General features: G+C 41.9%; 1 protein-coding gene across 1 annotated transcript in view; it reads right to left on the reverse strand.

Annotated features, from left to right (window-relative positions):
- Positions 1-4168: 4168 nt before the first annotated feature.
- Positions 4169-14580, reverse strand: part of RCOR1 (REST corepressor 1) — an 83943-nt gene continuing 73531 nt past the window's right edge. The window contains exons 8-12 of the mRNA XM_034061881.1: positions 13807-14001; positions 12743-12820; positions 11965-12022; positions 11202-11431; positions 4169-8610 (exon numbers count right to left, since the gene is read on the reverse strand). Coding sequence (XP_033917772.1) covers positions 8569-8610; positions 11202-11431; positions 11965-12022; positions 12743-12820; positions 13807-14001 — 603 coding nt within the window. The 3' untranslated portion in view covers positions 4169-8568. The remainder of the gene's footprint in view (positions 8611-11201; positions 11432-11964; positions 12023-12742; positions 12821-13806; positions 14002-14580) is intronic.

The following is a 14580-nucleotide window of genomic DNA, read 5'->3' on the forward strand; positions in this document are numbered from 1 at the left end:
GGAGGGTCCTCCTGGGTCCAGCACAGGGAGAGCAAACCCTTACTGCATCCCAATGACAAGTGGCCCAGCTGGTATGGGCTGCAGTCCAAGGCTTCTTCAAATCAGCTTTTTCACCCAGACCATGAAGTGCAAAATCAAGACTGAAATGCCACAACCTAACTTTCATTTGGCCAAGGGCATCTCTTTCAGTCTCCTCCTATCCCAAAGGACATTATCCCACCCTGCAGGCAGGATGCAGAGCATAGCCATGGAGCTGACAGCTCCAGGGAGGCCTGACACAGCTGACAGACAGAAGCTTCATCCTGGTGCAAGCTTGGACATGAAATCCACAGCCAGCACACTCTTACATGCTCATAGCGCCTCTCCTCACCTTTCACACCAGAGAGCTGCTTGGCCTCTACAATGTGCTGGCCAGCCAGGCACCCACAACAGGGGAAGACTACAGATAAAATCAGAGGTAGGTACATCTCCTGGAGCACCCTTCGTCAGAAGCTGTGGCCCTGCCAACAAGACAAACCACTGTGATTTAACACCATTACTACTGCTGGAGGAAGAACACCAGCTGGCAGTAAGGGTGGACCCAACTGACAAACCAGAGCTTGCCCAGTATCTTCTATACCAAGAAGAGAGCTGTGAGGAATCTTCTGCCATGTGGAGTTCAGCTCAGTAACCATGGCACCTCCTTCACACACTCTGAGAGCTTAGATTTAATGGAGAGATTTGCCCCCAGACCTGGAAGAACTGCCCCAACTAAGGCTCTGGCAAGACTAAAATCCCATCTGCCCTTTTTTCCATCAACTCTGCCTTTATCTTGAACTGCAAGCCCCAGGGTGATATTTATGGAGACCAGACACAACCCCCAACCTGTATTCCACCACCTAAGCATGCCAAGCTCACTGTGTGCCTTCCTTCTGTTTCCATCTGCTCAGGCAGACCTGTCTACCAGAGTTGGAGCCACATTTGTACACAAAAAAAAGCTTTAAAAAGCATTGATATGGCATCAACACTTCATCTAGCTAGAAGCACAATGCCCAGTGCTGCAGTGAGGCGTTTAAGTCCTTGCCCCTTCTGGGATTAAGCTCAGGCAGCCATGGCACTGGTATGGTTAATGCCTAGCTTCCACATCTGAGAAGCCTCAGCCTCTGCATGTAATCTATCATAAGGAGAGAAATAAGCATGTTCAGGATGTAACACATTAGATCAGTTTTCATCATCTAATTTAGGATTTAATTAATTATACCCTTGAAAAGCTTATTTCTCTCAGTGATATCCATATCCATTGATGGATCCTGCACCTTGTGATTGACTAGTCAGGCACAAGTCTTTGTCTTGCAAAACCATTGCATTAGTTCACCCAATTCTTATTTCCATCATGACTTATTCTAAACCTTGAATACACAAGGCAGTATCAAGAAATCTGCAGCTGCCTAGATCTACTGTCCATCTTTCTCTTGCAGAAACCAGTTCAGTTTGTCAGTCACGAAGTATCATCTTCAATTTTAAAAGCTTATTCAAGTCTTGCTGAGCCTCACAGAGCTTTGTATGCCGGGTGTCAGGCAAATTATGTGCTGTCCCAAAGGATGCAGATGGAGGAAAGTTCCTCTCAGTTCACACATGCATGTTTTCCTTGCATCATTACATGCACCTTCTTCTTTTCTGAACTACCTTGACGAAAGCTAAGTTTCCATCCAGAATGAGAGCACTGACCTCTCCCTCGCCATTGTCTCTGGCTGGAAACACGTGGCAGTCAGAAATGACACGTGTCATGCTTACTCCCATTCCCTGATCTCCCTAGTGTAAATACCTTGGCTGGTCACTATTTTTCCCCATCTTACAAGTCCCTGCCTCTCACTGCCCTGGTTAAGCTAGGCCTGCAGCCTTCTTCCACACAAGCTTCTTCTCTTGCAGGAAGGGAAACTTCCAGGCGATTTCTTCATCTTAGATCAAAGTTCAGACCTCCTATATGCTCTCCTCCTCAAGAACTGTCTTCTTGGTGACTTCAGAAACTAGTCCCCCTAATGTTTTACAGTAACTCTCTCCCGGTCCCTTCCGCAGTGAAAGCAAACCATTTCTCTGCCACTGTGAGCAGGCCCTTTGCTGAGGTCTGGGGGATGGTTTTTGTTTTGTTTGGTTGGGTTTGTTTGTTTCTACATCAACACATGCACATTTTGTTTACCGCTTACTAAAAGCAAGACCAGAAATTACATTTGCTTCTCTTAGTTCAAAGAGGATTTGGGTGAATAAGCCAGAGCATGGTTTAGACTCTCTCAAACATCACACTGTATCTCTCAGATTGGAAGTCTGTCTATGAAATAAAATCCAGGCTTACACTGTTATTTCATAAATTTGGTATTTGGAGATTAGATTAAGATCTCAGCACACAAACAGCACCAACACTGAACCCTTTCAGTTCAACCCTCTCAGCCTTAACTCCAGCTCATACCATGTGCTGTGAAACAGCTCCTGTCCTAAGGGAGAAGTGCTTCATGCTGTCGTGTTGTTCTTACTCCATAGCTTGCAGATAAGAAAGGCCTACAAGTCACATACATGTGTTCTGGAAACTACAGTTTCTTTATATACATATATTCCCATTCTTAGTTAAGGTCCAAAGCTTAATGAAGTTCAGACTTTAAACCACAGACGGCTAATGCCTTGAGACTTCAACACTGAAAGTTAGCAGGTATCAATTTATGTAGGAACCAGGCTATTAGGAATACCAAATACAACACTTGAACTCCAGCATGAATTCAACATTGCATTCCCATTTACAAATACATACCATCACGAGCTAGGAATGTAGGTCCTCTGGTTTTAAATAGAGTAGCATTTACACTACTAACCTTCGCATGTGGACTCCTTAGGAGATCACTCAGGTGTGTGTTTGGGTAGAGAAGTTCCGGTTTCCTCACCTGCTTATGCTCCCTGATTGAAAGGAGGGAGAAACTCCTGTGTGTTTCTCTCTGTTTCACTTTTGTGTTGGGGATGCATAGGCAGGAAGAGCTGGTCTGTGTTGAAGGGCTGAAAGGTATTTGAGTCAGATGACTGCACTAAAAAGGTGGATCACCACCTTCCAACATTAGTACCATACTCACTGCCAATAGAAAAATTACAAACATGCTTTCCAGTAAGAAAACGCACCCAACTCCTAAAAATGCTGTCTGTGCTTCCAAAAACGCAAGCACATCTCCCTCCCAACCCCACCTGCTTTACAATGTAGACAGGCATGACTAATTCCCGTCCTCCATACACTATGGCACTGCAAACCACTACAGTATCTTGCGGCATTAGTTCTGTTGCATTTAACACACCTGAGCAAAGCAGAAAATGTCTTGTCATCTGTCCTTGCTAGCGCCTCAGCTCACAAAGCACCCTTGGTACCTTGCTTGGTAAACGCAACAGGACACCAGTTTCCCCCAAACTGCCCTTTAACATCCTGTCCATGCTTCTGCATTTGGTGTGCATTGCACCCAGCATGTGAAGACAGAAAATCCCTGAAAATCCCAATGCTCAATCCCTGTGCAAAATTTCCTGCTTTTCTGAGCATCTATGATAGCCACATCTATGTACACACTGTTAAGCTTCAAGGGTAAGAGTTGCCCTTTCCTATTTATTTTAAATGCTTCTTTGTCATGGCTGGACAAAGATGCTGATGATGTTAATTTGTCCAGCCAAGTGCTAGCTCTCTGCATGCAGCACACAGCAGTTTATTCTTCAGGTGTCCATCCATACACTAACAAGTTGGATCCTAGCTCTACCTCTCAAGACCAGCCAACATCCCAGTATCCCAGTCACACTGCTTCTCAAACATGAGAGCTGCCTTGTGACAGCACTGCCCATGCGCTGGAGGAGATGCCCAGGCCAGCAGGACTGCAGAGCGCACAAGCTGGGGAAGGAATATGCTGCGCCATCAAGAAAGGAGCTGCAGTGTCTCCAGGGCCACCAGCACGAACTGCAGGAGGCAGCTCCAGCTGAGAGCACTGCACCAGAGGCCACTTGAACCTCCCCAGAGAGCAGAACTCTGCCCACCAACAACAGCAGCCATTCACCTGCACTCCAACAACATCCACACACACAGAGAACAATGAGACATAGGAACCTGGCTGGTTCTCCAGACCAACATTTGAAAGGTAGGGGATCAATTACATATGAGAACTACATTTTACATTAGTAACATTTTACTACATATTTTATTACATCAATGGCTTGAAAAAATTTTTATTTGATGTCAGCAAACATTGGAAATCATAGAAAAATGAATTATGTAGAATTTCACAAAGGAATTTACCCCACTACAATTCCTCATACAGTAAAATAATTCAAAACCAGATGTTACTTTTCAGTGGCTAAGCAATTTTATAATGCTATGAACATTCATCACAGTAAGTGTTGAATAATAGAAAACAGGCAAAAAAGACATTTAAAATCTTACAACAGCATTGTGACAACATACTTTCTTTAAAATCCCAACGAGTATTTTATCACTTCAAAAGCTATACAGCATTTCCATTATATTTGCAAACTTAACCTTATACATCTTTTAAAATCTTGAAAAAACTTCTTTTAAGCAATCTATAAGCAGTTAACAAAATTGATAAAATCTACATAATGGAATACTATACACTCCAGTATAAATTTTATTTTAGGAGAATATGAATGTAAACACTCATTATTATACAACATGCATAGACTATACTGACCTTCCATTTTCTGAACTGTAACTTTCACTGCAATTGTGCTTTACTATCAACAGGAAAAGCTGCGTTAATCCAGGGAGTGGCAGAAAGTATTTGCTTTAGGGGCATTGCACAAGACACTAGATTTTGACTTGCTGAAGACAAGCTGGAGCTAATAAAAATCATTTTTCTTTTGCTTTCTTTCATTTTTTTTTGTGAAGAGTAAATATCAGCCACTCATCGTGGAATGGGCTATGTATAATTTTATACAGACTTGAAAAAACGCATTATCAGAGAAACCTCCTATGATATTTTTGCGCTTCATTGACTTGGAGATTTATGGTCAGAAATCCAGTGGTCAAGTTAGTGTAATGCACTGTTTGGCTCATATTTGGTGTGCAAGAATACCAACAGCATGTTAGCGATTAAAACTGAAGTTTAAAGTGACAATGAGCGTATTTTAATACATAATGTTTCAGATGTATTTGTACAGAAAAGAAAAATGTCTGTCAGGACATTGCCTTAAGAGAGTTAGAGTTTGACTCTTACATTAATTATTATAAAAGTGTTCTAGTGGATGTTTATGGGGTCTTCCTGGTTGCAAACTTTTAAAAATATATATTAAGAATTCATTATCCCCATGGTATTAAATATATCAAGACAACCATTGTGGTTGCACTACCAGTTATGGCTACTATGGTCTTACGCATCTGATTGTACATTGTTGCTATACTGTTAAGCACAACTGAGGCATGTATTTTTTTTCCCTTGGTTATCAGAAATTGATCACTGTTTCAAACCAGTTAAACACGAATATTCAAGTAACAAGGTCATTTTTATGGATAAGCAAAAAGAGAAGTTACCTAGCACTTTGCACAACTACATAAAAATTAAATAGAACAAATGAAATTTGTTTATGCATATGCAATACACTTTTATATCTTTAAGATCTCTAAAACTAAAACTTAAACTATCATTTTCTTTGACGATACCATATTTTGCACAATAACTTATACTTAGGAGAAATAATTTCCCATTTTCCACAAAATATATATAATTATGACATTCACATTGATAGTTTAAGAAACAAAATTTAAGTGAATATTCTATCTTATGCAGTTATCTTTGTGGACCCTTCTAATCAGAATGCAACCAGTTGATGTATCTAATGCTTGACCCATTTGAAAAAAGGAGAGGGTCTTCTCCTAAACAAGACTAAACCATTTAAACTTTCAAAGCTAAAATGATTTTATCGCATTTAAAAACATTGTTAAGGAGAATGTAAAAAACTAAAGGTTTTTAATAGTGCTATTATATTGTACATATCAACTACAATGAGATAGCAGTCAACTGAAAGGTAATTAACAACTTTTTTCTTCCTAATACCATGAATGACGCATGTTTCTCCCTACCCCTTGGGGATAAAGCCAAAACACAACTTTTCTGATTATAAAATGGACAGATTTGAGGGCAAAACTCAATGGAAAGTCCTCACAGGTGACTTAATTCACCTGCAGAAGCTTCTCCTGAGGAATCTCATCAGCTGGGATGCAAGCCCACAGAACCCTCTCACACTGGCAAGGACCTATCTCCATGCACTGGTAACCAGCAGGAGGCTGAATACCAGAGTATTTCTAATGAGCAGCACTGCTTTACACCAGAACTGTCAGCAGAATTCACAGTGCTATTTCCCGGTCTTTAATCCTAATTCACACTGGCTAACAGCTAGTGTCCTTTCCCACAAGAGACTCCCAATTCCAACTGACACCAGACTGAAGGAACATCTACAGAGCCACCAGAACTGCCAGTTCACATGAACAGCTGCAGAGACACTGACACAAGCTTGGGATTACAGGTTTCCAAAACAGAAGATAGGGAAGAGTTCCTTTTCCTCCTCCCAATCACCTCGCAGGATCTCTCTGGAGCTACCAGAATGAAACAGCTCAGAAAAAGCTGCAAAGTGGCTGAAACAGGCCCTTTTTGGGCTCCACACTCTAGCTTGCCCTAACAAGCGCCTATCTGTTCCTTCACCTGTGTATTGTTGCTCAATTTCTGATGCTGAATTACTTTCCTCACACAAGACCAGGGGAGGAGACCATCTCACTGGTACATGAGGCTCCTCCCCTCCTGCCTTTCCTTGGGTTACATCTGCATTACAGGAGGTACAGTCACATCTGGCTGTTAACCAGCTGGCATTAGCATACCTCATTTAGGTACAGACAACAGAGCCACCACAGCACACAACATGGCCCAGACCAGCAGCTCAAACATCAGCACCAAGTTCAGGGCTAGACTCCAAGCTGCAGCACCTCAGCTGCAGGCCAGGATATGGACTAGCTCATTTCAGATTGTGTTAAGAGAGACTGGTGCCATGCATTACTGTGTGCCGTCTTGGCTTGAACACTCTGTAGAGGAAGGGAGTCAAAGAAGGTCCTTTTCTTCCACCTGAAAAGACACCAGGTGGTTTCTTCCAACATAATTAAACTAACCATTTTTAAATGCTTTGTGACTAGTGTTATTTGCAGCTTTCCACTGGACAAGAAGTAATACTGCTGTTTCTCTCTGAACACTATCTGCTCGGCAGTCAGCAGCCATCTTGTTCAAGGTGTGAAGTCCTCAGGTAGGACTTCCAAGAATGGCTCCAGTTCAAGCCAGTTAGACAGACCACAGCACAGGACAACCGAGCAGAGGGCTGGGAATTTGAAAGCTGCATGCACCAAGTATTTGGAAAAGCACCTCTTAGATTTTTAAATTGCATATTTTGGTTCAGAACATGAAAGCAATGTGTGCTCCAGAAGGGTTAAAATGGCCAATGTAATTAAGCCAGTTCTTCTCCATTAAACTTAGACAAAAAAAAAAAAAAACTATCTGAAGGTTGAATTTTGTGCTCCAACCCTTATCCAAACTTCCAGTGGGAGAAGTAGTTGGATGTCTTCGGCAAACAGCGCTCTGAAGAGGAATGAGACACTGGGACAGGAAGTGACCTATGATAGCCAAATGGAAAAAGGCACATATTCCAAAAGGAGAGGCACCAGAGAAAGTTGTTTTGACTTAATCCCAAAGAGGATCAGTAAAAAGAAAGTTATGTAGCACTCATTTAACAGGTTACAATGCAAATGCTGAATGCCAGGGGTTAAATAGCGTATCAAATGTTTTCAGGTTACGTATTCCCTTTTGCACTAAATAAAAGCCATTAAAATATACAGGAATAAAATGCTCTATTAGGGAGCTTTCTATAAAGTGAGAACACACAACTATAGTGGAAAGAATTGCACAAACCAGAAGTGTAATGATTTACATCTACAACTTTGGACTGACCAAACCTTAGAAAAGACATTTCCCATCACTTTTGCATTATTCAGAATTGCTTGTTAACATGCCTTGTCATTTCAGAACAAACCTGACACTACTGGCATGTGCACAGGCCTCTCTCCTTTATAGAAAGCTCACTAAGAATAGTGTCATCGTAAGAATGCACAGGAAGCAGAGACCACAAGGCCATGCAGCAATACGGACTTATACCCTACAGACCAAGTATTAAAAGAAATCCTAATGTGTAGAGTTACAGTGGGACTGCTAAGGAGCTCCTTGTTTTGCAGGTTGGTCAAGATTTACAGACAGGTGTTACTGGTTCTAAAAATCCCCATGCTGACGCAGGACGTTGATGAAATGAAGAGCTGAGCTACCTGGGTGCTTTTGAAAGAAAGTGGAGGCAGTATGGAGGAACGAGGGGAGATTAAGGCAGATGTAGCACAGAACTGGAAGCGTTTGCCTTTTTTTGGTAATAGCTGCTTGTCCACAGATATGATGCAGATGGCTGTCTGAGGTTTGCTAATACCTGATATCCTGGATAACACAGTAGTCAACACAAATTGTTCTAGGCTACAGCACCTTCTCACGAAGCAGATGCATATCTGACATCAAGAACAGAAGTAGCCTGGAGGGAAGGGGAAGGGGGGAGAAAAAGGACACGTTTAGTTTAAAAATGAATATACATAGGCCTTGCAGCTCCAAACTTCACCCCAGGTCCACAGTACTGAAAGCAACAAAGCGGGCAACCTGGCAAAAATGGGAAGAATCACAACTTCCCCTATTCTGAGCCACATTGGGATTTGTTGGGAGTGTAAATGTAAAAAATGAAGACTGGAGTTCAGGCTGCTTTATAATGAGCAGTCTTGCCTCCCCCCTTCAAAAACAAACAATAAAAAAGAACTGTGGCCACTTGCTATGAAAACACACTGAAGGGGAAAACCCAGAGCAGTCAGAGGGCTGACAAAGCTTTTACTAAGCTGGCAGCCAGGCAAACAAGGCATGCCAGGGGAGAAAGCACCAGAGAGGATTCGGTGATAATCCAGCAAAAGTCTTCTCCTGGCTTCTGCTGACTTGAGTCCACCTGACCAGCCAAGCACCAGCCATGGTGCTTGAGCACCACGCAAGTGTTCTCCAGGGCAGGCACCAGCCACACAGTACTGTACAGCTCAGGAGGGACCAGGAACCCCTTTCTAGACCACACAGATCACTGATGTGGTAATTCCAATAAGCATTTCACTTTGTCCCCAGAACAACTCAGACAAGCACCCAGTCAGCACTGTGCTTATATTATCTCTGAAGGCAGAAGCATCACATTTATAGCCAGCCTGAGCAGCAACATCCAACATGATCAGAGCATGGTGGCCATTAGACATCCACTGTGCAACACCCTTGTGTTCATTCCTTGTGCATTTTTTTTTTAAAACCCTTCGGACCTGGTAGTTACAACCCCCTTCATGTTGCCAGCACCTTCTTCCTCCCAGCCATGACACATCAGTTCCTACTGTCCAGAACAGGCTTCATCAAAACCACAAGCCACATGGTGCTAGTCTATGTCATACATGATATGTCACAGCTGGCAGCTTACTGCCACCCTGCATGGCCCCTGCCTGTGTCAGCCTAGTGCAAGCAGGCTCTGTCCTCATTCTTCAGTGCACAGAGAAGCACCTGACTCCTGCAATAGCTGCCTTTTCTCTAGGCTTTGAAACTATTCCCAGCAGCCTATTGTTTCAGTCCCATTTCCACCACTCAGCACTTAGCTCCAGCCTGGGCACTTTTCATCACTAGTTTGGGGAATGCAACTGCTGCTCCACCAGTCATGTCACCAGACCTTGCTGTCTTGCCTCCACTACCCCTTCTCCTCTGATGATTTGCTTGGGATTCTCATTGCTCCAATATCCAGACACTTGGCCACATCAGCACATTTCAGTTACTGCTGCAACCATTTTCTTCCCGTCTCAAGCAAGACTCCCCTTTTTTGACTGTACCTTTCAGGAACAAGGGGGTATTTGAAGCCAGGAAGAATCTCAGGGGGCTCAGAGAAGAACAGCTCTGCCCTGCCAATAGACACAACTCCACTGGTCACAGGAAAAGACAGTGACACAAGCCACCTGTCTTTCAAATGGATGGATACATATTAAGATCACAGCTGCTTTGCTCCACCTCTCAATTCTGGAAGACTGTGACAATTTCACTCATACTGTTCTCAGAAGAAAAGTTTTTTGAGTTTGGTTTTGTTCAGCTATCATACCTCTGGATCTAGTCCCCAGTAGTTTATTTGAATAACACATTATTCAGATTTGTGAAGCAATGAAGCTCTGCTCCCTGAATGTTCAAACAGTAACATACAGGTGAGCCAACCATAATCAGGGAAAAAAATATACAGTACACTGAGAAGTCTTTAGTCCATGTGAGACCAAAATTCACCTCATGCTGTTGACTGTGCTTGCAATTAGCAGATACAACTTTTGTGCCAAGCTGTCTTGTAAAATTAGGCCAAAGGGAGTCCTAGATCAGACATTTTTAACACGCAAACCACTAGAGGGGTTTTCTTTTGCAAGACTGTTGTAATATTACATTTTTGTAAATAACTTCCATATTTAGACACTCTACAGTCCTTAGGTAACTTCAAACGCGCATTGTCTTTAGAGAAGTGTTAACTCCATGCAGCTCCATCAAGGAGAGGCTGTTTCTAGAATCTGTCTTCATAGAGACTCCTGTAAAATCAAGGAAACTTTGCCTCTACATCATTCCAGAGTGAAGTTTCACATACTCGCCTTTTTATAGCTTTCTTCCCTTCCCCCGAGTGAAATTACTCCATGTCAAAAATGAAAGGTCGAGCTTTGTCTCAGAAGACTGTATGGTCCCACAAAGCCAAACCTAAAACAGCTTGGAGAACTGAGCGCAGGGAAAACATCCAAGTGAGATATAGATGTATGGGGTTTCGGCAGCAAGAGGTGTTAAAATGTCCATGTGCTGATGAGATACATGCACTTTCAGAGGGCTGCAAATGAACTGTTCTCTTTCCACTTTCGTACATGTTTTGAATTCCCCATTCCAAAAATCTGTACTGGAATCTGTGTATCCAGCTGAAGCAAAATATGCTCAGATTGAAGATTGTCAAAAATGGCTTCTGCAAAGAGTGTGTATATATGCACACACAGCCCTATCTGAAATGAGCTCAGATTGGGAATTTTAGATGACTTAAATAGGATTTACCTCATCTTCCTCTTCAGACATTTTAGTGGAATTATCAGGGGATTTTACAGGCTTCTGGCTGTTGGCTCCATTTGTCTCCTCTTTGCCATGCTCTGCTTCCCACTCCTGTAGAACTTCATCTATGTTGAAACGACGGCGATAATTTACAAAAAAGTTTTTCACTTGCACCACAGATTTGTTTCCAATCACATCAGAGATTGCCTGAAAGTCTCGTCCATATTTCCTGATTGCTAAAAGCAACAAAAAAAAAACCAAAAAACAAAAAAACATGTTTTCCACAAGGACAACAAATCAGGCTCAAGTCACACAATAAGAAACTGATGGTGAGCTTCTGTCAAGGTCTCAACCCTTTCTCATATTAATCCAGGAAAAAAAAAAGTCTAAATTGCACAAGAGACACTGCTAAGCCCTGGAGAAGAAAATAGAGGTGCAATAAAGATGGGTAGAGCCAAATCTAGAAGACCTGTGTAAGACTACCTGTAGTACCTGAAAAGTCACACAGGCAAAGAGCATAGCAGTGACTTCCAGTACAGTTTCACTTTCTGAAGGCTTGGACAGATTATTTGTAAACATTCATATGGTGCAATTTATACTGCCCAAGGAGTGGAAGAGGGGATATTGCTTCCTTATTCAATTCTGTTCTTTGGGCATTAATACACAGAAATGTCAAAATGCTTTATTACCCACTGAAGGGAAACAGCTCTGAAATGCAGCAGTTTTGATTATCAGCAACTGAAGTAAAAATCAACATGTAGTGCTATACCTTGCACAGCAAGAAGCTGCTCATCCGTGGTCCAGCGTGCATTAAATTTCTGAGCAACCTAGACAAAAAAAAAAAAAACCACAAAAAAACCACACATAGGTAACTTCATTTATATAAGCAACAACTTTCAGTTATATCTGAGCTCATAAAAACCTCACAACAAGGAATTAACTGTTAGTCAAAAATCATTCTTTTTAGTATCAACACTTTTAACAAAGAACTGCAATACGGCATCCATTCATTTAACTGTGACATACACTGACCAGTAAGTCATGGTAATACAAAATGAGACAGAATGGTCTGAACAGATAACCAAGAGACACACTCTTCCAAAGCAGCTACTTGTCTTTATCACAGACACTCTCTGTAATCTTGTTCGAATTATTTCCACCATGAGGCGGAAGAAAACAGCAAAAGCACCAAGTGCCAAGAAAAGATGGGCCATTAACTTCCTCTCCTATATTTTTCAGTATTTAGAGCAAAGCACTACTTGTCTCACAGGGCATATGGATACAAAACTGTGGTATACATATATATACAAAACATGGTATATCCAAAACATCCACACTTCATTAGAAACCACTTTCACATGTTAACCACTGCTCTTTCATCTCCCATTTCCATTTCACAACAACAGTGAATACGGTAGTGGTCTTGGTTCACACTGGCAACTAACAGGACACCAGTAGTGGCTTATTAGCAACCCCAATAGCATTGGTATGTAAACACATACTAGCATTTATCTTCACAATAAACAAGGACCAGAAAATGATCCTACCTCTGAAAGTCTGTATTGTTCTATACCACCTTCAAGTTTTTCTTTGAGTGCGCTGTTTGTCTGCTTGATATTCTGTATCTGAAAAGGAAGTTTAATCCCTTTAACAAGGATTAAAAATAAAAATCTTCAGACAAGCCTTCCTCCAGCAGCCGCAGTGGGAACCCCACAAGCTCAGCATTCCTGTGCTTCTCACCACCTCTCTTTTCCACGAAGAAAGTTTGTTATATTGGCATAAAGCAATGCAGAAGCATACCAAGAGATCCCATTTATTCTACCCTGTCTGCAAGTTATTTGGAGCAAGTACTGCCCCAACTTCCAGGTCTGTATAAAGCTCAGCATAAGAAGAAAGGCCCTGATCAGAGCACATAATGAATCAAAGACTGTTAGAGAGCTCCGCTTCTCCCAGAGTGCCAAGAAAAAGGCTTCAGGCCAAAATACCAATTCTATTAAGTTTAATAAAGAGCTTGGGCCAGATCTCCACTTCAAAAAGTGAAAATGTTCAGATCTAGGAAACAGACTCATGTATTAAACCTGTCTTTACTAACAGATATTTGAAAAACATATGTTTGCAAGGCAGATCCATCAGAGAAGCAAAAGGTACATAGGGAAGTTTGTCTTATTCTCTCAGACAGGCATTATACAAACATGCCTGTTCAAAAGTAACATATGAGAAGGCAAAGGAAAATGCTGCAGATGGAAATCAGATACTGCTGAAATCAATGTCACAGTTCATAGTTAAAAAATAAGGGATCCTGAACTGTAAGAAAAATGAAGCACCAACACATGTTCCTTCAAGTCAGTGGTATGTGCTTTTCCTTGCTTCACTTCACATACAAACTAGCTTTGCCCATAGAACTAAAACATAAGAGATACAGAACACAGGGCTGCATTAGTTTATAGCACAAGGCTAGCAGTTTGTCAATTAAGCCACATGATGTGCAGCAGAACTGTCAAGCTTTTTGTGACAGCAGAACTGTCAAGCTACACAATCCTGTGAACTTTCCAGACTGTGACAGGCACTACCACCAAACCCAGCAGTTATTCTTGAACTATCCCATCCATACCTGTCGTTTGATTGAGACTAATTCCATGTCCAGCTGTCTGAGTACAGTGGTAGCAGCTGTCGCATTGGCAGAAACAGCCTCCACATCTTCTTGGGAAAGGAACATTCCTTTGGGAGGTTTCCTCTTTGCTCTGTTCTTTGCCTGTGTACTGTGCTTCTCCTTCTTCACCTGAGGAATGGTTTCAGCAGGCGGCACCTGGCAAACAGCAGTCACTTTACAAAACTAGATCTTTAAAGATCACTTCCAAAGCAAACTATTCTGTGACTCTTCTAGCCATTGTCACAGGTTGGAGAATCAAAAGCTTGCAGACATTTTTTGCTTTAGGTGGTACACCATAAAAACACCATCTTGTACAAACGTCTCCTTTCTTCTAGGCAGCTTTCAATGTTAACAGAGATACTAGTTGTCTTCTCTGCACATTCTCATTTTGGGAGATGAAATGCCCAGTTTTCCAGCAGTTAAATATTCTGGTTATTCTCAAACACTCCAAAACCTCTCTTCTTGCTTTCATCATCAGGCCTGCACACACCAGTTTAACTGAACACCAGAAGGAAACAAAGTGGAGCTTGGAGACAGGGGAAGAACACAACTGGAAGAGTTTTACAGAGCCTTGTTTTTCTACATGTCAGACAGGAGAAGGAATAAGCTAGTTTATTTAAAGGCTATATATAAAGAAGAGAGATGACTACAGAGTAATTCTTATATTGTTACGCAGTTTCTTGAAAGCCAAGTTTTCTTGCACAGCACTGATACATCAACTGTTCCATTAAACTA

Source organism: Melopsittacus undulatus, chromosome 4 (genome assembly GCF_012275295.1).
Source record: "Melopsittacus undulatus isolate bMelUnd1 chromosome 4, bMelUnd1.mat.Z, whole genome shotgun sequence".
Classification (NCBI taxonomy): Eukaryota; Metazoa; Chordata; class Aves; order Psittaciformes; family Psittaculidae; genus Melopsittacus; species Melopsittacus undulatus.